This window comes from Ptychodera flava, chromosome 15, assembly GCF_041260155.1.
Source record: "Ptychodera flava strain L36383 chromosome 15, AS_Pfla_20210202, whole genome shotgun sequence".
Lineage (NCBI taxonomy): Eukaryota > Metazoa > Hemichordata > Enteropneusta > Ptychoderidae > Ptychodera > Ptychodera flava.
In genome coordinates, this window is record NC_091942.1 from 32,634,865 (window position 1) to 32,657,246 (window position 22,382).

The window sequence follows — 22,382 nt, forward strand, 5'->3', positions numbered from 1 at the left end:
CAGGCTGAGTTATAGTAGGATTATCCCTATCCAAATATGGCTTAAGCATATTTATGTGACATAGCTGTTTTTGTTTTCGCCTGTCAGGTGTTATTATGATGTAATTTAAATCACTCAATTTCTTATCAATTAGGTATGGCCCAAAGTAACGAGCATGGAGTGGTTTGCCAGGAATTGGAAGTAGAACAAGAACTTTTTGACCTGGTTCAAACTTCCGTTTTGAGGTGTTTTTATCATATTTGGTTTTCATTGACTGCTGAGATGACTCAAGATTTTCTCTGGCTAATTCACATGCTTTAGAGAGTTTCGTACGAAAATCTGACACATATTGCAAAATATTCAGACAATCATCATCGTCTGATAGGAATTTCTCTTTAACGAGCTTAAGTGGGCCACGGACTGTATGTCCAAATACAAGCTCAAATGGGCTAAAACCAAGAGACTCTTGAATTGACTCTCTAACAGCAAAGAGCAAAAAATGAATTCCTTCATCCCACTGCTTCTCTGTGTCAAAACAGTAGGTCCTAATCATGTTTTTCAAAGTTTGATGAAATCGCTCAAGAGCACCCTGACTTTCTGGATGATAGGCGGATGACCTATACTGTTTAATGCCTAGCTGATCCATTACTTGTTGAAAAATACCAGACATAAAGTTGGAGCCTGATCGGACTGGACACATTTAGGGAGGCCAAATAAAGTGAAAAATTTGACTAAAGCTCTCACTATAGTCTTTGTCTTTATGTTTCTCAGTGGTATGGCTTCTGGGAACCGGGTTGATGTACACATAATTGTCAACATATACTCATTTCCTGATCTTGTTTTTGGTAGGGGCCCAACACAGTCTATTAGTATCCTACTAAATGGTTCTTGAAATGCAGGAATTGGTTGTAAAGGGGCCTTTGGAATGGTCTGATTTGGCTTTCCTACCATTTGACATGTGTGACAAGTTTTACAGAAATGTGCTACATCCTGCCTGAGATTAGGCCAATAAAAGTGACTGAGAATTTTATGATAAGTTTTCCTTACTCCCAAATGACCAGCCCAGGGCGTTTCATGGGCCAGACGCAATATTTCAGCACGGTAGGGCTTTGGAACCACAATTTGATGTTTTATAGCCCAATCGTCATCAACCAAGACATCTGGAGGTCTCCATTTACGCATGAGAATACCAGATTTTGTATAATAGGAAACAGAGCTATCTGAAGTTTTATCTTCATCATCTACCCTGTCAAACAAACACAAAATATCTGGGTCTTTGTGTTGTTCTGCAATGAGATTTGATCTAGAAAATGTCTGACTTTGGTCAGCAGAAGTTTACTGGAAGTTTCAAATCCACGAGGGATAACGGAATGATCCGTGTCAAACACCTGACTGAGAAAGGTGTCATTTAAGTCAACATCTGTGACATTATTTTTGAGAGTATTTTGATTCTCGGAGTTTTCTTTGACATGGCTCGAGTAATGGCACATGAAGGAAATAAATCGGGTATCTCTTGTTCAATTGGCTCTGGATCCTGATCTAAACTAGGATTATCAGTCACAAGTGGATTAGTAATGACCTTGTCCCCAGCAAGGTCGTTTCCAAGAAGAAGGTGAATCCCTTCAAAAGGCAAAAAAGGCCTAATACCTAAAGCCACAGGTCCAGAAACAAAGTCCGAAGACAAATAGACATTATGGAGAGGAACAGGAATGTAGTCATTACAATCTACCCCCTTAATAAGAACTTTAGAACCTGAAAATGACTTTTCAGAAAACGGCAGGGTATCTGCCAACAAAAGAGACTGGGAAGCCCCGGTATCTCTTAAAATTTTGACAGGGGTAGCGGAAGAGAAATCACTAGAAAGTGATATAAAACCATTATGAATAAATGGTTCGAAAATACCCATAATGCTATCTTGAGAAGAATTGACCTTGACCTCATTAATTGGGGATGAGAGGGGTTTAACCTCAGAAAATGTGTTGCACACATTATTAGACTCTAATTGAGTTGATGAAGTAATAAAGCCGGTGGGCTTAGATCCACTTTGACCACTTTGACCTTCACGTTTTCTTTTCAATTTGAAACACTCTGACATTAAATGGCCGTCTTTCTTGCAATAATTACAAGAAAGTGTACCAAACTGTTTGTCAGAAGGAGATTGAGACTTGGGATCTGATGATGTGGGAGTGTTACTTGAACTGTGTGAACTGCTGTCATTTGATTTCCTACTCTCCTTTGAGAAATTCTTGGATGAAAAGGAGGAGTTAAATTTACCTGCATTGTTTCTGTAGGAAAAGGACTGGGATGGTTTGCTGAGAAATGAAGATTTGTGGGTCAATGAATAATCATCGGCCAAACGTGCAGCAACCTCTAATGTATCTGCCTTTTGTTCATTGATAAACGTCTTGATGTCACTCCGGATGCACCTTTTAAATTCCTCAATCAAAACAAGTTGTCGTAATTTGTCATAATTCTGACTGACCTTTTCGAAGAACACCAACGATCAAACAGTTGTTCTTTTGTTCGAGCAAATTCAACGTAAGTTTGATCTTTCACCTTCTCACAATCCCTAATTTCTGACGGTAAGCTTCAGGCACCAACTCATAACCCTTGAGAATTAATTCCTTCACAGAATCATAATCTGAAGCCTGCTCTACTGACAACTGAATGTAAATTTCTCTGGCTTTACCCACCAAAGCACTCTGCAAAAGCATAGACCAGGACTCCTTAGGCCAATTCAGACTCTGAGCAATTTTCTCAAAATGGAGAAAATATTTATCAACATCCTTTTCTTGGAAAGGGGGAACTAACCTGAAATGCTTAGTGATGTCAAAATTGTCTGAAGGGAAGAATTTTCCTGACTTTCCAAGCTCTAAACGTCTCATTTCTAACTGCAGTCGGTGTTCAGCTAATTCTCTTTCCTTTTCTTTTTCCTCTCTTTCTTTCTCCCTTTGTCTTTCTTCCATTTGCAATTCTTTTTCTTTCATTTCCAATTCCCTCTCTTTCTGTCTTTCTTCCATTTCTAATCTTTCCTGCCTTTCTTTTTCTTTCTGTCTTTCTTCCATTTGCAATTCTTTTTCTTTCATTTGTAATTGCATTTGTATTTTTTCTTTTTCTAATGCCAATTTTTTAAGCTCCAATCTGCCTGAATTTCTAATTCTAATTTTTTGAGTTCGAAGGAAGACTCAGGCTCATAATCTTTTAAGGCAGACTCTTCAAAATGGCCAGAATTAACTAAATGTTTTGCAATCTTGAATTGAATTTCTCGCTTGCGCATAGATCTTTTGACATCTACTTTAAGGAAATTTGCCAGTGCTATGAGGTTGTCTTTTCTGAGGGAATTAAATGTGTCCTGATCAAGGTCATCCATAAATTCGTCTGGCTTGAATTCCGCCATGATTGAATTTCGCTGAGTTCACAGTATACAGTAGTTTTGAAAAGGCAGGCAAAATGTTGTCAAACGGCTCAAAATATTCGTCTCCGGACGAGCCCCCAATTTTGTTACGTGCAGAGAAAACGAACAAAAGGGTGAACTCAGCAGTTAACGTTTAAACAAAATTTATTACGAAAATAAAACTAATTGCTAAGTCAGGGATAGAGTACAAGCTTTAAAAGTGTACAGACTACTTATCTCAGCTGGGACGGCAAAGCTCCAGTCTCAGAGTTGTAACAGTCAGTTGGATGAATGAACAGTCCTTGCAGGCTTGAAGCTGCACAAAGTCCACAGTATAAATCCAGCGTTGGCAGTGAAGGTCTTGAAAAGTCTTGAGAATGACTACTGCTGGAGTTTAGTAACACACAAGAGACACGATCCCAAAAGTCTGACTGGAAGCTGTGCACGTCCCTTTTATAAAGGCATATAAGAACAATCTAGAACTTTTATTGACATGCTAATTACTGTTCTAAAATTATCTCCCTTACACAACTAATCAACTTTCCAGAACATTCCAAACATGACTAATTGAATTCAAGGTTGTGAGGTCATCAAGGGCAGTGACCTTGGGAATGTTCTAGACTAATTGAACTCAGGTCATGATGAGTGTGGGGGAAATGACCTACATAACAGTGTTTTGCAATAATTTGAACAAAGCTGGATCTGCCTCTGAGAAAATCCCAAGAAACCTGCAAACTGAATTTCAAGGCAAGATGAACAAACTGCAAAATGTTGTTAAAAGATGAGAATGGCTTTTAATTTTGTTTTCATTAGATCAAATTTGAATGAACACATCCTAGCAACCTGTGAATAACTTTCAAAGTAATTTGAAATGCCAGTTTTACACAAAAATTGACAGAAAGACAACAAGATATGATGATTACATCTTTTGAAAATAATCTCAATAGAATTTACAAACTATGGAAAATTGCAGGTATCATGTGCTACACTATGTGTTGTGTCTCAATCAAACTCCAAACCATTTGCATACATGAAGGACCAACATGTTCATTGGAAGAATATTTGACGTTCATCCGTTGTTTTCAGCAGGATGTAACATACAATGAGAGATTGGAATTTTAATACAAACCATTACGGTGAATGTACTCACACTTTTGTAATATCCCCAGTAAGTTTAAAACATTCAAAGCCTACTTACGTACAATGTATTCTTTATCAGGATGAGTTGAGGTGCTGTGATTATGACCTAGCTATCAAAAAAAAAGGCCAAAAATTGAACTCTACAGAGATAAGGGTGGTGAAGTTGAGGAACTTCTCCCTTGCTTATACTTTAACATGTCCATATAATGTGATTTGGAGAAGGTATTTTTAGGTGGTCTAAGTACAGCTATTACAAATTAAAACCTTTGAATATTTCTGTGCCTGCTATGGTGCTAGAATTGATGCCTCATTCTCGTGTTATTGGAGAACTGAACTGTGACAATATTTCCTGTGAATCTGTCTGTATACATCATCAGTAATCAGTATCTTTAGAGTCTTCCAGAAACCCTTAAAATTTTCAGTCAGCTGTGTTCTTCTGGGAGAATGGTCACAGATCTAGATTCTGAAGAACCGATAATGCCACCATTCCATTTATATTTCTGAGCGAAACTGTTTTGTAATTACGAATAAAATTCAGTGGTGTACTTACGAATGCAACAAAACAGGAAATGGAAATGAAAATAACCATGTCCAAGTAGCTCAGATGAAAATCGCCTGGATATAAATTGAACAACTGACACATTAACAACACAGTTTTCACCATTACATTAAATTACTTCATTGGCCTAGCTGGCATACATGTATATCACATCTTGCAGTTACAATTAAGGTGAGCCAAAGCAGGGTTAACTGGTCCTTGACGTCATTCTCAAGTAGAGCCAATGCTCCATTTAAACTCTTTAAGTAACCCCTTTGGTATAGCGAAAAGAAACTTGCAGTATTTCCAACAGTTTCAGTTGCCCTACAGGCATATCGCATGATAGTGTAAAGTAGTTTAGGGCTTTTTTCCTTTCCCTCAGAGCACCTTCCATACACTAAATTGCCTCAGAGTGAAAGGTGATGCGTGAACTGTGATCACAACAACTTGTTTTGAGGTTTCAGCATTATTTGATAAGATTTCTTGTTTGTGCCTGAGAATCCCTATGAATTCTTATGACGGTAATATTGTGAAACAGAGTGATTTTGATCACAGACTACTATGTGTCTTCTTCCCCAGGTCTTGTACATGCCATTGTTCTCATTGGTGGAAACGCATACAGGAAAGATTGGATGTAAGGGTTTTATATTTCAAGACTACTCGTACCAGAGAGCTTAAACAATGCCAAAATGATGTGATTATAAAATTTCATTGCTCCTATAGACTGTTAAAGAATGTGAAGAATTCCATTAATTTTTAAAATTAATTTTGCTTTGAGAGCGCAGAAATCTTGTCACGTGACTATTATGCAAATAATGACCGTGTACTGTGCACAGCCAGATTTTTAAATATCAGGGCTTTCAGAAAATATATACTTTTTGGGGTTTGGGACTTCTATAACTGAGAAGAACTAAAAATCTGAAAGTGACTATAAGGTATCTACCTACCTTAAGTTTTTCTACTCTGGCTAATTGGAAGCTTTAGAAACTTCACAACCATATCCAATTGTGAATTTTAGTCAAGTAACATATGTTGCCTTTCTTGGCCTCCCAAAGATGAGGTTTTACATCATCAGTTGCCATTAGTTTGTTTCTGAAATAATGCCCATCAGATGAAAGAGCAATCACAAATAAATGCCTTTTACACTTAAGCTTACCATTAAACTTGTACTGAGAGTGAGACAATTAATCCTTTTTTTCAGGAGTGTGTTTCTGAGTGGTAGACAAGTATGGTTTTTGTGTGAAATGGCATGGAAAAAGTGGAGGAGAATGGATAAAAACTGTGTTTGTGTGTCTTTGTGTGTACGTGTGAGCTGATCAGTGATATGGAGGCAATATCAATGATTCATGTAAGAGGGCAAGACAGGGCGCAACTCTGAGGAGATGCTGTAACACATCGGTAGAATCACACTCTGACCCAAACAACCTATTACTCTGTATCATTATTGCTTTGGATATCTCGCTGTCGTCAAGATACTACTTCTGTTGCAACTGCTATGTTGTATATAAATGTCTGAACTGGTTTGATGGTTGCATTTGTGATAAGAATGCTGAAAAGATGCACCAAATACCAGGCATGACCCAATAAGCAATTCCAAGGTCATCACATGCAATTTCTAGAAAAAAGTCTTGTGAAGTTTCACTCAGGTGTCAAGTATTACACAAGTGTAAGTCCAAAGTATGCTCCTTCTTCAAACAGCAAGTCACATTGAATGAATCAAAATAAATTTATTTGTTTCTTTTGTTTTGAGGAATGCATATATACTTCTAGCCAAAAAGTTACCTAATTGTAGATATATAGCAATAGATTTTGATGCACTCATGGAATACCCTATATAGCTTCACAAATGCAATTTATCCTGTGTAAAAAGATAAGGAAATATTTCCTTTTAAATCTGTTCAATGTACAAATTATGTATTAAGCTTTTTTGGCCCATATGAGATGTCAGTAATGAAACTGATTTAGGGAATTTATAAGCATTTGACTTTATAAGAAACTGAAAAGTAATGAATGCTGCAATGCGTTTAAACTGACACTCTTCGCAAGTCAAAAATAAAATTTAGGAACAGATGAAACACGGGCTGCAGTTTTGCTATGGGTTTAAAAACACACCATTAAGTATCCTGTCTACCTCAGCCTATATTTACTTCATTGTTTTATTTGTGACTCAGTAATTCTGAATTTTTGATGAATTTTTAATACATATAAGAGCTTAACTCTAACATTACTGGTAAAGCTGATGTCAGTCCACTTTGAAATTCTGATTATGCCCCAAGGGAAGGACACAGGAACAACTTAGCATTTGAAAATGGTAGAATGGAGGTAAATGAGAAGGATTCACTGATTTGATTACCAGGCAGGTCAGAAAAGTAGGAAAAAAGTAGGAAAAAAGTGCAATCAGTTCCAAATAGCAAAAAGCAGAATATCAAAACATATAACCAGTGAAATGATATGATCAATTTAAATTTGTCTTATGAAAGTTGCTTCAAACCATTCATCTTTGACCATTACTTGCTGTGAGTGATCTTCCAGACGTGAAACGAATGATTGTTTGGTGTAAATTTCTATCTTTGTTGTGAAAGTGGGGAAAAAGTGTAAAAATTAGTGTTTTTAATTAACTGTTGAAATGTTTTGCTTATGTGTAACACTTTCTCAAATAGGAAACAATGTATAGGCTTAAAATAACATCTGATTCCTAAGATTTGTTTTTTGGATGTTGGAACAAACTTAGAATCCTTGTCAAAATTGTGCAACTTTAAAAACTTTGAACTGTGTTATAGAGGTGATGATGTGCACGTCACAATAAAAAAGTACCATGTGGAAAGAGTACATTTAATTATCTTCTAACTCTGAGCAACCTGGAGGGAATAATATTATCATGCTGATGAAATGTATTGCTGCTGCAGCAACGGGAGATGGTATGTCTTTAATCCATCAAAACAGAACAGTCAACTCTTCAGACTAATGAAATTACCCTGAATACGTAAAATGCAGGTAGTTCATATTTCACTGCCTTTATGAGAGTATGTACTTCTTCACAGTAATGTATAGGTGTACTACCAAACGTTGTTTTCTTCCCTCACTTGGGAAGGCTAATTTTGAAGAGTTTAACAAGATCATGATTTCCTGTATTTCCAGTGCTAAAAGCTTGGGCGTAATAAGTTTACAATCTTTTGGTCTCGTGACAATCCAATTTCTTCTAATAGTGCTGTTAATACTGCAGGCAGAAAACTAGGCATGAAGCTCTCTGTTCTAGTTATAAGCGAAAGCTTTTCTTACTTAGTTTTTTACCGACAAAATTCAGGCGGCCATTTACCTATCATGTCCTTTAAACTACCGTACCACCTCAGGTTACAATGGTGTTGACTAATAGGTCTTATACTTAAATTACATGTACCAGTACTTGGAGGAAGGAACCAAAGCATTTTGTATTTCTACTTTGGGTACAGTATTTAACCCTTTCACCACCATGGTTTGGCCCAATCCCATTGTTATCTATGGTGACTGTGGACCTGTTTACAGGGAATTGGGGGTGAACAGGTTAAAAAAAGGATGAGTGTAATTGATGTTTCAGGTAATCACTTAGATGAAAATGTGTTCACAAAGCTAAAGAGAGATCAATATTTTATTTCTGACAGTTTTTCAATCGTTCACTATTCGATTGTATCCAACACACTCTCTGAGAGCGGAATGCTGCATTCAAGGAGAAACACAGAATTTATTTGGTTTTTATGATCAAATTTCTCACCCTACAGTTAAACGTCAGTCAGATTACACTTCATCCTTGCTAGTCACCAGGAAACAGGATATTACTCTGAGTAATTTCTGCAGGCTTCATCGACAGATGCTTTCATGCTTGCCACAGTTTCCTGAAATTTTACTCAGAACCTGGCAGTAAAAATTGCTCAAATGCCCGCTGTTGTTAACTGACTATTATGACCATACAACCTTTGGTGAACAGCTGGACTGGATTTTAAAAGTGTAATCTTTTAAAGATGATGGCTTGGATGACAAAAAGAAAGATGCACCACTAAGTGAAAATCTTTGCATGAGATCAAGATCATGGTTAGCGATTTGCCTTGAGCAAAGCTGCCATATTGGTAATCAATTAACTTTTTGACAAAACAAGCTTTAAGTTTTGAAAAGTTCACAATATTCTGCAATATCAATGTTTCAAATAAAAATGGCATTTAACCCTCTGAGTCCTTTATTTTTTCCCACCAAAATTTTACTGCAACAATGTTCCATACCAGTTTTTATGAATTTTTCTGTAATTTTTTTGATAATTTTGGATCAAATGGACATCATATTTTATTTGCTACAGTGTTTTATCAAAATTTTGGCAAAAGTCTGAAAAAATTTGACAGGGATATATTTTATATAGGTGACAATAATTGACGTTTGCGCTCAAAGGGTCATAAGAAGAAAATTTTCATCATTAGACATGACTTATTATATAGGCAAATTACTAAGTTGGGTGCTAGAGGATTAGACAACTGACTGTATCATGAGACAGATGAAAAGACTATCACAATGCAGTCCAATATGGCCACTAGACAGCCATTTTGCTTCATTCTTTTTCCATGTCTAGAACTGTAACTCAGATATGCCTGAATGTGTTTTTCAAAGTTAGTACAAGGATGACCTGCTATCATACGTACACTGTTCGAAATTTTTTTGTCATTCTGTGATTATGTAGGGTACACATGGTTGCTTATATGTGAATGGTGTAGTTGACGTTTGTTTCCAAAATGTTTCAGTCTTTGAATCAATCTTCAGAGATATTAGTGTGGCAAAAGTACATTCAGTGCTTCATAGAAAATGGCATGCAAGCTCAGTCTTTCAACTCTTAACAAATGATTTAAAATAAATAGGAAACAAAATGTATAATGCAGATCATTTACCCATATGACCACATTGTCACAACACTACCCAGATCACCCCCTACATTGCATGCATCCTATGCATAATGCTATTCTGATTGCCATCTTCGAATGAATTGAAATTTTGACTATGTACATGTTCTTGAAAATGGTGCAATCAGAAAATAGTAGTAAAAAAAGTACTGTACTACGATGCTCACTTTTACTGTATAATACAGTCTACGTAAATTACTAACTTTAGACACATATAGGGTATTGCGGATTCATACAAAATGACATGCATTAATGCTTTATGGTATTTTATTCATATCTGAGCTCATTTCGATATAATAACCTTGGTATACAACCCCAAATCTTGTTAACACATAATATGCCAGCATGTTGTAAGGCTCTTTGATAGGTTTATGCCGACTCTGAAAAAAAAAATGAGCTGTCATTTTATTTCAGGGGAAATGGGTTAGTCTTGTCTATTGGGTCAGCTGGCGCGGGCACTGTTCATCTTTTGCAATTCACATTAATCATTGTATCAATAGAGAAAGGGGCAAAAGTTTAAATGGATCCTTTGAATACATATCCTGTAATTCAATACGCAAAATGCATAAAGACATGTTTCACCACAGCAGGCGATTGCATCCATTTTGCATCAATCACTGCGGCACTCAGTGTATGAATTCAGCTTGCATGTTCATTTGCATATCACTTCTGTAATTCCCATCCTCTATTTGATCATATGAAAGATGTTGCTTAAGAGACACAGAAAGGGGACAGGGTCATTCCACTTGTGCCGTGTATTTATGGAAATTCTCTCTGTTTGCATGAAGTTTTGTACAATCACACAAATAGTATTGGAAGGTTCGCTATCAATTATTCTGGTGTATTTCATTCTGGTCGTTGATTTCTTCCACTTCATATCATCTTTTCAGATGCAGTTTACTTCCCATGCACTTCGACCAATTGTAGGGTGAAAAGTTTGAAAATAGCGCAATTTAGCAGCACGGTTCTGTTCGTGCTAAATTGTGCATGACAGTGCGCACTGTGAAAGAACATGTTTTTCCAGTTATTTCATTTCATTAAGTTGCCCTTGGAAGCAGAGGGGGTAAATATTTGCAGCTGTTGATGTAATTATCCTCGTTACCGTAATTCCCATGAGGAAAGATTCACTGTATCATTTCTGGGGGTAAACTCTCCAAGCAAACTTGCCAATTAATGAGCAACAGGTATAGTGGACTGCCAATTAAACTGTACTGTAACCAGAACCATTACAGAGGCACAGCAGAGTGGATATTTTAGTCCTCAGTTGTTGTTGACAATCTGGGCAGGATCGTATGCATGCGATCATGTTTTTTAATGATCCTGACAGAATCATGTACCTACCATCAGGACTAAATTGCCGTCATTACTAGAAATTGGCTTTATCGTTATCATAACTGAAATAAAAGTGTGCAAGCAGTGTTTCTTTGTATTAGATTGCCAAGCTTTCATACCTGTGTGTAGTGCAAAAAGGCAATTCAAATTTAGAAAAAGAGTTCTTGAAATTGAAGGCCCATCTGTCAACATACATGTATGCACAGCTTGTGGTTCAGCTGTCACTGCTGACAGAGGTTTGACAAATGTGAGTGCCTTGGCAACAACGATAGCTTGGCTTTCCTGATCAAGTATTGAAAAGCGCTATATATTTGGTTTATTTTCTTCAAATGAAAATACTGTTTTATGATACAGATGTTGCAACATCTATTTAGGAGTTGCACTGTTTTCCAGGAGATTCTTTTGGCAATAGTTTATAAAAAAGCCATTTCTTTTTATATATTTTACAATGAACATGTGCGTTTTAATGCAAGAAATGTTTGTGTAGTGCCTTTTAATGACAGGGGTGACCCATACAGAGTTGGTATAATGATAGATGACACTCATATTCCCTTTGTGTAGGTTCTAGGTAATCACAGAGTAATTGGGCAATAGTATTTCTATCTGTTTTATGACACCTGCACATAGGTAAGGTTCACATCCTAAGTGTCTTTGTGATCAGGCTTGTTTGTTTTCCCAGATTTATGCAATTCAAGTGTTCACGGTGAATAGGTGATTCACTGACAAACAATACTATTTACAGTTGTTACAGCTGCAATGAAGCTGATGGGCTTAGCAATTATAAAACAACATTAAATGGTGTTTCCTGCTCAAAGTTAGCCTCATTTCAGTTCACTCAGAGTGTCATTACTACGATGTAAATAACACCCAAACCATTGTTACGTCGTTCTGTTATGTCACCTCTCCTTGAGATATATTTAGTCTTCTGATGACTTTCAATGGTCATAATACTATTAATTGGAAATAAAGGTCAAGTTCAGTTCAGAGTTTAATATCAAACAATCGATGCATATAATCTTCTATATCATGATTGCTACAGTACTGTCACTACATACTTTAGTTACTTTACATGCATTCTTAACTCACATGTATGTCTGTCAATGGAACAAATGAATTTTAAAAACTAAAATCTCTGCAGTTGTTGATTATTATCATCATTAAAATGTTTTTTTTGTACCATTGATATGACATTGTTAAGGCACAGACAGTGCTATTTATAGTATGCTGTACAGTATGCTCTCACTCTGATCATACTTGCTTTGAAAAGATTGCGTCATTGAAAATGAATGCAGTAACAAAAAATGACACAGACTACTCTAGTCACATCTTGTATGTTAGGATGCTGCTGTCGTAACCACTTACTGTAATACCTGTTGGCCTCACTTCAGTGCTGGGAAGCTACTGGCAATCTTGTGTAGCCTCTACTTTCCCTACATGTGTTGCCAAGTCTCAAATCTGTAAGAGTGTCATGAGATACCTGTAACAGATTGCCATGATGCTCATTTGCAGCTTATCCCTACAGATGATCTGTTTGTTTTTAAGTGCATTCTGTGCCACAGCACAATTAATAAAGATAACCTGCCAGCAGACACATGATATGTTAACAACCTTTGAATCAGATAATGTGCCACTAATGCTTCTGTCGGTTGGTAATGAGAAAATCTGACGTTTGAAAAAGTAATTTGGAGAAGTCAGAAAAAATTGAAGAAACAACGGCAATCCTCATTGTCATGATAAAACTTTTGGCAACAATCAGTTTGTCTGATTTTTGCATAATGATAGCTTGTCTTGATTGTTTTTGTTTCTTTAACAGAATGGAAATTTTAGAAACGTGGATATGATTTTATTTTTAACCATCATATCTTTGTTTTTCTGTTGTAGGAAGAACAAGAAAGTGATAAGCCTCCTCCTGTTGAGTCACACATTGCTTTGAGACCTGATTTCCCGTTGTTATCCAGAAAAGACGTAAGGCATTATCTCATGGGTATTCCATTGCCCACTTATTAGTTAGTGTTCCTTATCACATCCACTTTCCTTGTGTTTTGATACGCTGTCACAAACAAATTGAAAAGTGTGTTTTATCTTCTGTGATGTCAGTCCTGATTGCATGACACCACGCACAGCCCGGGGTAGCCTGCCACCCACCAGATCAAGGCTTGAGGTGGAATGTTTGTTTCAGGGACAGTAAATGCTTTCCTCAAAATTAATGCTAAATGAACGTAGTAAAGGTTTGTTTTATAAGCCAGTGACTGCTCTGCTCATTTCATATTTTTTATGATTTTTCACAACATATTTTTTGAAATGTGAATATTTTTTCATTGATGTCACCAAAAACCATGGAAGTATTTTGACATATACACCTTTGTATGTAAAGGATGCTAGCTAGATCATAGATGTGTGAATGGTAATGATGACTGCCAATGCAGTAAGCATTCTTGTGATACAAATCATCTTGACTTTACAAGACATGTTGCATGGACCTGGTTATATAGAAGATCTGTAATCTACAGGACTGGTATAATGTTCAAAATCATTCAAATATACTTCTTGTGGTGTCATATTTTACTTTTGAGGTATAGAAGCAAGCTAACATTTCAGGAATAAGTAGAGAATACATATAACAGGAAGTTTCATTTTGTGAAGGAGAAAGAGACCCAGATTTGAAAAAATACAGTTCAGTGGGCAACCATCCGATTCATTCATTTCTTGCAAAATACAGCACTTAATTATCATTTGATTTTCGAGTTTCAATTCTCGACACACACAGATTTCTTGTTTGGTACATCTTAAGGTTAAGCATTTGACTCAAATTAAGAAACACTCGACCGAAATGCAACAGTTTATCCAAAGACACACAACATGTTTCCATATTTGTCTTGCTCAGAGAATTCTGCACAGTGCTGTTGCATACAAATTATTAAACTGTTATGTATTTACTGCCTTGGAGTAATCCATCAAAAGAATGCACAATACACAGGGAAAGAATGAACATCCGTTGAAAGGCAACCAGCAGTGATCTCTAGCAATTGATAATTTGCGAAATACTAAGAGATTGGTGGTGATCAGGCGATTGGTTTCGTAGATCATATGTACAAATGGCAAAGATAAATTTTGATTGGCAGCAACGACAGTAAAGAATATCTAGAACTATCGCAGTGGCGGACAATGAATATCACTAGATGTTGACGTTGAACTCATAGGAAGCCATAAAAACTGACGAGACTGACGTTGTTCACAACTAACAAATATTAGAACCATGCCTTGAGCTACGCTTCATGGCTCTATACACATGTATTTGAGGTCATTTCCATTAAGACTGTGCTTCAATTTTTCCATTTATTTTAATATTCCCAATAAAAATGACTAGAAATAAAGCAAATAAAGCCCGATGATGTTCAAATGGCCAAACCTTCTGGTGTGGCTGACTGTGATGGCAGCTAGCACTCTGTGAGCTACCTTCATGGGTTAACTGAGACTGTAAAGTTTTAAGCTAATCATTAGCCTACATGGGAAAAAAATACAGTACTCTAACTGTCACTTTTGTGAGAGGGAAAAGTGCTACTAACTGTGTTTTTATGTAGTAACATCGGCATGATAAGAGAATGTGCGGCAATGTTCACATCCTTTGATGTTGTGTGCCAGAGTAGAACAACTTGTACATTACAGTCAAGAAATCTGGTGTTGTCAAACACTGGAACTCTAAACTCCAAGTGACAAGCCCTGTAAAAAAAGAAAGTTTTTTAATGTTTTGCTATATTGAGCAGCAAATTAGATGACTTTCTTACATTTCCCGAGATGAAGGCTGTAATTGTAGTTGCTTTAGTAAAAGTTGTAAATGTTATGAGTTGATGGATGACTTGCAATTAGAATTATTCAACAAGATATCTGTTTTATTCATAAAAATGACACTTAATTCCACATAATTTAGTTGATGTGGCAATAAATATTTGGTATAATTTAGTAGATTAATGATTAATTCTTAGATAACCGGCAATGAATTTTTTATCATTATAACTTTCGGAGAGCTTTGCAAATTTTCACACAATTCCTTGCATTACTTGGAACTGATTCTTGATCATATTAGCTGGAAGATTATGTAGCATAAATAATAATGTTGCTGCATTGAGAATTTTATGGCTAGATATTGCATTTTATAGAAGAAAATTTATTGTAAAGATACATGTAGATGTAAACTAATGAGTTATATAACAGGCGTAGGTGTCTCAGTAATTCCAAAGACGTACTTTCACCATTTTCCACTTAGTCTCCATAAAAGCTAACTTTGTAGGTTTGAAAACATGAATTATGTAGTTGAAACTGCTAAATTATACCACCGAAATGGCAACTGATGACATCATGATTAAGCACTGGCTGAGATATCTGCACATCATCCCAATTCTTGGTACCTCACATGTACTGGTATTCTCAAACATATCTGTTGTAAGACAGATAGTGAGAGATGAAATTTGAAGCCACACATATGTACACACACTCTGGTATTTCCAAACTCCCAAGTCTTTTACTTTGGCAAGATGTCAGAATCAATAAAAGAATCTCAATAAATTGATGAAATTGGGAAACAATCCATTTTGCAGCAACATGAGTTACATCTTGCCTTTTATTTTTTTTGTACTAAATTGTAAAAACTTATCTTGATATTCTGTTCATTTGAAATACCTGTCCAGTGTAACAGTGTGTCCTAACTTAGTTTTAGTATCTTATATGAAATAAGTATAGTGTTGCCCTTGGGTCTGTGGTTTGAGAACACAAAAATTAATGCCTATTTAATTTCTCAAGGGAGGGGAGCTTGAATATACCGGTATGCAGTTTTGGATGGTGTCAATATCCAGATTGTTTAATTGTTGTATTCATAGATTTGATTTTTCATTCTTAATTTAATGTATTGATATATAACATTTAGAACATCTATATATCTGTGACTACATTTTTGATATTTCTTTCTGTATGATTGCAGTTTGAGTCTCTCTACATTGAACTCCTCTATACCATCAAACATCGTGTCGGCACCACCAGTGATGGACACAGCCCTTTTGAACAGGAACTGTTTTCATTTGCTGAGCAGGTGAGTGTATAATTATTTAGTTTGATGTACACATCTCTTACACTGTTAGAAAATATGTCAATCCCCAGTCAGTCAGCCCAAGCTGTCCATTGCTATTTTACATATGCTGTAAAATAGTAGACAAAGAATACAGTCACATTATCTGCTTCATATTCAGTACACATTTTGCCAAAATGTGAGAGTGGAATAATTATACCATAAATTTGTAATGTATTTTGTTATTTGGAAGAAATTCACATCAAGCAAGTTAATTTCTATCATTTGAGTAAGTAATTACTGAATTTACTGAATTGTTGACAAATTTCTCAATAGCAACCAAATGGAAAATGTCAAGTTCAATCTTCAAGAATGCCATCCTTTCACTTTTGTGTGCATCCGTTATTCTTCAATGTGATGGTTGTATGTTCTAATTAAAGTGACGTAACAATATTCATGTATGCAAATTAAAATAAATGAATGTTGTCTATAAAAGTAGGCAAGGCAAATGAGTATTTATCATTATCAATCATGAGTATTCTTGATTGATAATAGTATTCATGTATGCAAATTAAAATAAATGAATGTCTATAAAAGAAGGCACAGCCAATGAGTATTGATCATTATCAATCATAAATATTCTTGATTGATAATGGTATTTATTTATGCAAATTAAAATAAATGAATGTCTATAAAAGAAGGCACAGCCAATGAGTATTGATCATTATCAATCATAAATATTCATGATTCTCATATCATTATGCACACTGAAAAGTACAAAATTGAACGCATTGAATTTAGTTAATAACAGTAAAATTGATTGAAGTTCGCCCATTAAATATGTCTCTCCATTGTACCTATGGCTTTCAATGTAGACAAGAAAAGCAGACTTGTTAAACGAAATGGTATATATTTACAAAGCCTTTTGCTTCAGAGCTTCCTGCTATTTAACAATAAGTATATCTTGTACATCATATTCTTCCTGTAATCTTAACATCAGAGACTGCAACAGTTGATTGTAATAAAAATTGAATCAAATCAGAATCCTTCTCCAGTTACATGTCACGACAGAATCTAGCCCCTTGGGTCTAAAACAGTTATCAGCTATGTTTTCATCTCATCTTGAAATGCAAAGGAGGTTTTCTTTCAATATGATATCAGGAAAGTGAATTCCTAGGTGATACAATTTCACCCTTTTACCTTTGTAAATCCTATCACTTGAAGATTCATAGCTCTTGAGAAGCAGTGAATGAATTTGAAGAGGGAAATGGCATGTCGGTCGTGATGTACGCTTTAAAGACAGTTCTTGTTTCAAGGCAGTGATAGTACATCAAAATGTCAGGCCACTATTATCCGTGTAGTTTCTAGTTATCTAAGAAAAATTTGTTGCCTGTTTGGCTGTTTTCATGAACAAATTCTTAGTTTTTGATATACTTCATAAATGTTGACAATTTTTTAATTTCTACTGGTCGTGGGCAATATGATATTGACAGATCTATAAAGTTCTGGTTTCTGGTGAAGATAATTGGAAACTGGTGACTTCACATTATTTAAAATAAGTTTTTTAATCAGTGAAATCTGAAATTCATAACATGTATGAAAGTCACTTGACTCAAGCTAACAAGTTTGACATGAAGCTTCGGTCATCCCGTATTAACATTATTATTATTGCTATGTAAATGAAGTTGCAAGTTTTTCAAAATATCTTAAAATTAGCTGATTTGTACATGGCAGACATGTTTTTATGACTGATGGAGCTATGATATCATGGAAATACAGGAAATGAAAAAAAAATTCTGAGATTTTTTATGATGTTGAAATGCATGTGTATATTTTGCATGCATGCATATACTTATTTTGTATATAGTCTGCTTTTAATTCATTTAATCCAAATTCTAAGGAAAAATGAAAAGATAGCAAGTATATTATAAAGCACTGTAATAAACATGTACGGCTTCTTTGCTTTTGGTACCCAAGCAACTGATCTATAGATGAAACCTCTCACATGTTCCACAGTAAAAAGTACCAAGAACTGTTGTTTTGCCTGAAGCTTCAGAGTGTTTGTTTCAAGAAAGGCATAATTGTCATCACTTATCTGATACTTCATTCTAAACAACTGTGGCAGTATCTGTGCAGTCATACTTTTTGATGTTTAAGAATGGTAAGAATGGTTCTGTGAGTCAGATTTTGTCCATTAAATATTTTCCAGTAGTAGTATCTGTTGCATGCTTAGCCTCATTAAAGGAATATTTTAAAGTATAAGACTGGGAAAGGCATAGATGAGTTCCACTTTTCTTGTGAAACTTCGTAAAAACACACACATCATTTCCCTTTTGTACTTTGAACTAAATAAATCAATTTTTCAAAGGTTTCAAAATGAACGGATGATATTATTCATACAATCCAGGGGTCTGTTCAGTGATATCTGGCATACCTCTTGTCTTGGTCATATGCATTTAGATTTCAAACATTATGGTTCTACTCCAGAATAAAAAGGATGTGATGTGTTCTAGAGACTCAGTACGCCCAAAAGATCACTTGATGGCAGTACAAACAAAAACCCATGTGCACAAGTGCCTATGGAAATACACAGTCATATTTCTACCCGTTTTTGCGCATGTAGGTTTGATTGTACTGTGGTCCATTTGAATTCCAGGTTTCACCTGTACATAGCCTTTTGGTACTTTTATTCGTAATAACAGCAACAGATGACAAACAGCAAATGAGTAATTGGTGACTGTTAATAGTTTGCTGTGTATTTGCAATCACTTTTCCTTTTTGAATGTTCTGCATGGACTATGTAAAATGTTTAAACAATTATTACATTCAATGAATTCTTGAGCAGAGCAACAGATATATTATTCTCTGATTGCTTTTCTTTTCCCAAGTAACTCTTGGATAGTTGAAGTAAAGATGAGCAACACATTTTATGTTCAAAATAACAAATAGATCAATAATCTAAGTTTGAAGTAGGAGTCTGTAATTGAGCTGGAAGTTTTCCAAATTTTAATAGAGCTGTAGTTAATTGCTTCCAAGGAAAGCTTAATTCAATACGTCTTCTTTAATACTGTGTAACAAACCAGGACTAGATTTTAGGATGCAAGAAGTCTTGAAATAGCCGATGGATTTATATCAAAGTTGATCACCCTCATATGAGATAAAACTTCATCACCTTTACGAGACAATTACGCTTGATAGTGATGCAGAGTTGTCATGCTGTGGGTCTCAGCATGTGAGGTGTGAATGCAGGTATTTACATCCTTGGCTAATTCATGCAGAGTTGATCACTTGGGGAGTACGTACCATCAAGGACACATGTGAACAGACAAGCAAGTACTTCTTTAAAAATGCTGATCAAAACGCAAAGTGTTTACAGCTAATGAAGCCAGACAGTACGTGAATCAACATAACTTACTGTCTTTGAAACTGCTGTATATCTAATTATCAGTCCCAATAATCATTCTCAGACTAATACTTACAGAATTTTTAAGCCTTTAATTAACTAATACTATGGGAGAGGAGAACTATAGGGATATTTTTTACCTACAGTGATACAGTTAATGAACAGAAAGACTAAATTCAAACTGCATTCTGATGTTAATCATAGAAAACATCTCATACCCCTGGTAATCCACATGGAACTTCTTACTTGATAAACGCATATTGGCAGAACTTAAATTACACTAATGTTAGATAAAATTAAGTTAGTTCATGCATCAAAAGTTAAAAAACCAACTTTTGCTCAAACTTTCCTGAGAGAAACTATAAACAACTCTCCTTCAGAATAAAGAGTACAAAATAGGGGTCCTTGTGCAAAATTTGGTACTAGAGAAACAAATAACCCAATATGTAGCAAAACTTAAAATTCAGAATGGCCGCCATCCCCATGTCAACTCTATTGGAGAAAACAATACTTTTGATTTGTGCCTCGAAATTCCTTAAGGGAAACTTTAAACAATTCCCTCTCAAAATAAAGACTGAAAATTAGGGGTCATTGTGGAATATTTGAAACCCAATATGTAGCAAAACTTAAAATTCAGAATGGCTGCCTTCTCTGTGTCAACTCCATTGGAGGAAATAAAATGTTTGGTTTCAACAAAAATAAGCAGGTAAAAACTGCATAATCTTCAAAGTTAGCCCCACAAGTGGTAGACCAAAAGAATATAAAAGTTTGATAGTATGAAAATCTGTCTACGAGGTGAATTCTACCCCAATATATCATTATAGTGTCTAGTATTTCCTTACACTTCTGACTGTAAATTCCCTGTGAAAGAGTTGAAAAGGGTCAATTGAAAATGTAATTGTTGAAAAAAGACCCAAACCATCCTCATAATCATTGATAAATGGATTTAGTATAGACCATCCAGTAATTTGCTCTTGATGAAAGCTCTGCATGCATTTCATTGCTTTTGATAATCAATTGACCAGAATTCACGGGTCTTTCAAGTGTTCAGCATAAACAGATATAGCATCCCAGGTAGATAACATATCCCTGAAGAGCTTGCTAGATAGCATATATTCCTAGAAAAAAAAGTCACTTGTGTTCAGTTTAATGTTTAATGAGAAGAAATTGACTAGCCTATTGGTACTGTTCTGTGGCAAATTTTATCTGTACGACTGACAATGCAGAAGTTACAGCACCATAAAGAAGCATGAAGCAATGAAAACTGGTTCAGAGTTTATGCAATAGAGATCCCAGAAATAGATTATTCTCTCCATTTACACATTCATGAGTTGTTAAATTTAAATTGCTTCAGCGTTCCTTTACAGTGATAGATAGTATATTTTACAAAAAAATAAATTCCTGACAGCCAGTCATCGTTAATGGAAGACATGCCAATTTCAAATCTGACTAATATAACTTCAAATGGCTTCAGAGTCAAACTTTCCGTTGATTTGATGCAGCCATTTGGGAACAACGGGGTCGTTTACTGTGGGTTTGAATCTGATATAAACTTTTCATAGAGGTAATCTATCATACTACGGAATGTCAATCAAACACTCTTATATACATGCAGTGTGGGCATTTACTTTTTTGTGTGTGTACTCTGTGCCTGCGTTCAAGGAGCATTTTTTTGGTTGGTTTTAGCAATTTATCACGTCCACTGATTCCTGCATTGTAAGTCTTTGGTCTGTAAAGAATTTTGACATATTGTTGTTCACTGTTCTCTGCATGTTCATAACCAAGTCAGAATTCGGTCTGTAATGAGGAGCAGTGAGTTACCCAGTCCATGTTCTGTCACAATATCAACATATTTAGTTGTTTTCCCCAGTGCTAAGCTTTACCTATGTTTGGAAAAAGTAATAGGTTCCTCGGGGAATTGATAATTATCCTGTCCAAACTAAAACATGCTTCATTTGTGTTTTGCGTCAAACATATATGCTATTTCTGGCTGTTTGAAGGGTCTGTGAATTTGAAAGGCTTTTGCAACCATTTTACAGTCAACTAACTCCAATTATGTATCAATTCATTCAAAGTTGCTGTAATTTCCTGAATTTTACGTCAGTAAAGTCGCCATTTCAATAGCTTTTCTTCCTCTACAGAAAATTTGATAATGAAATTAATTATATTTGCTGAATGGACAATGTGAAAAGCTTCGCCAACCAAGCATTAAGTCCCTGTTCTGAGTGTTTTTCTGTTTTCCTTTGGGGTTGCAAAGGTTATCAGTCATTGTTTACAGTGTAATAGTCACGCAGGTTTTCCAGTTATACACATTCATGCATCAGAGCATATGAGCTTTCAAAGAATCTGACATTGTGTATATAAAACAATTTGTATTGACTGTATAATGAACAGTTTAGAAGCCATGCTTTTTCACTATACACATTAATCTCTAATGTATGGGCTTGTGCTGTGAAACAGAACTAAAGTAGACTGTTTGACTAGCCTTTAATATTTCCTATTACATTTGCAACAACATATCAATTCTTGTAATTTCCTTTGTGTTACACAATTGCCACTGTCTTTATACAAGTGTATCACAGCTAATGTCCAACTTAGTTTACCTAATAGCTGTACACAGA

At 35.5% G+C, this 22,382-nt stretch overlaps 2 protein-coding genes across 5 annotated transcripts in view; both read left to right on the forward strand.

Moving 5' to 3' along the window:
* LOC139151918 (BAI1-associated protein 3-like) overlaps positions 1–22,382 on the forward strand; it is a 149,260-nt gene that overhangs the window by 93,437 nt on the left and 33,441 nt on the right. For all 4 annotated transcript variants that reach the window (XM_070724966.1, XM_070724962.1, XM_070724965.1 and 1 more), the window contains exons 3-4: positions 13,181–13,264; positions 16,275–16,382. The gene's annotated coding sequence lies outside the window, so the exon portion shown is untranslated. The remainder of the gene's footprint in view (positions 1–13,180; positions 13,265–16,274; positions 16,383–22,382) is intronic.
* LOC139150778 (BAI1-associated protein 3-like) overlaps positions 1–22,382 on the forward strand; it is a 30,481-nt gene that overhangs the window by 3,434 nt on the left and 4,665 nt on the right. Inside the window, exons 3-4 of the mRNA XM_070723172.1 lie at positions 13,181–13,264; positions 16,275–16,382. Of these exons, the coding sequence (XP_070579273.1) occupies positions 13,181–13,264; positions 16,275–16,382 (192 nt within the window). The remainder of the gene's footprint in view (positions 1–13,180; positions 13,265–16,274; positions 16,383–22,382) is intronic.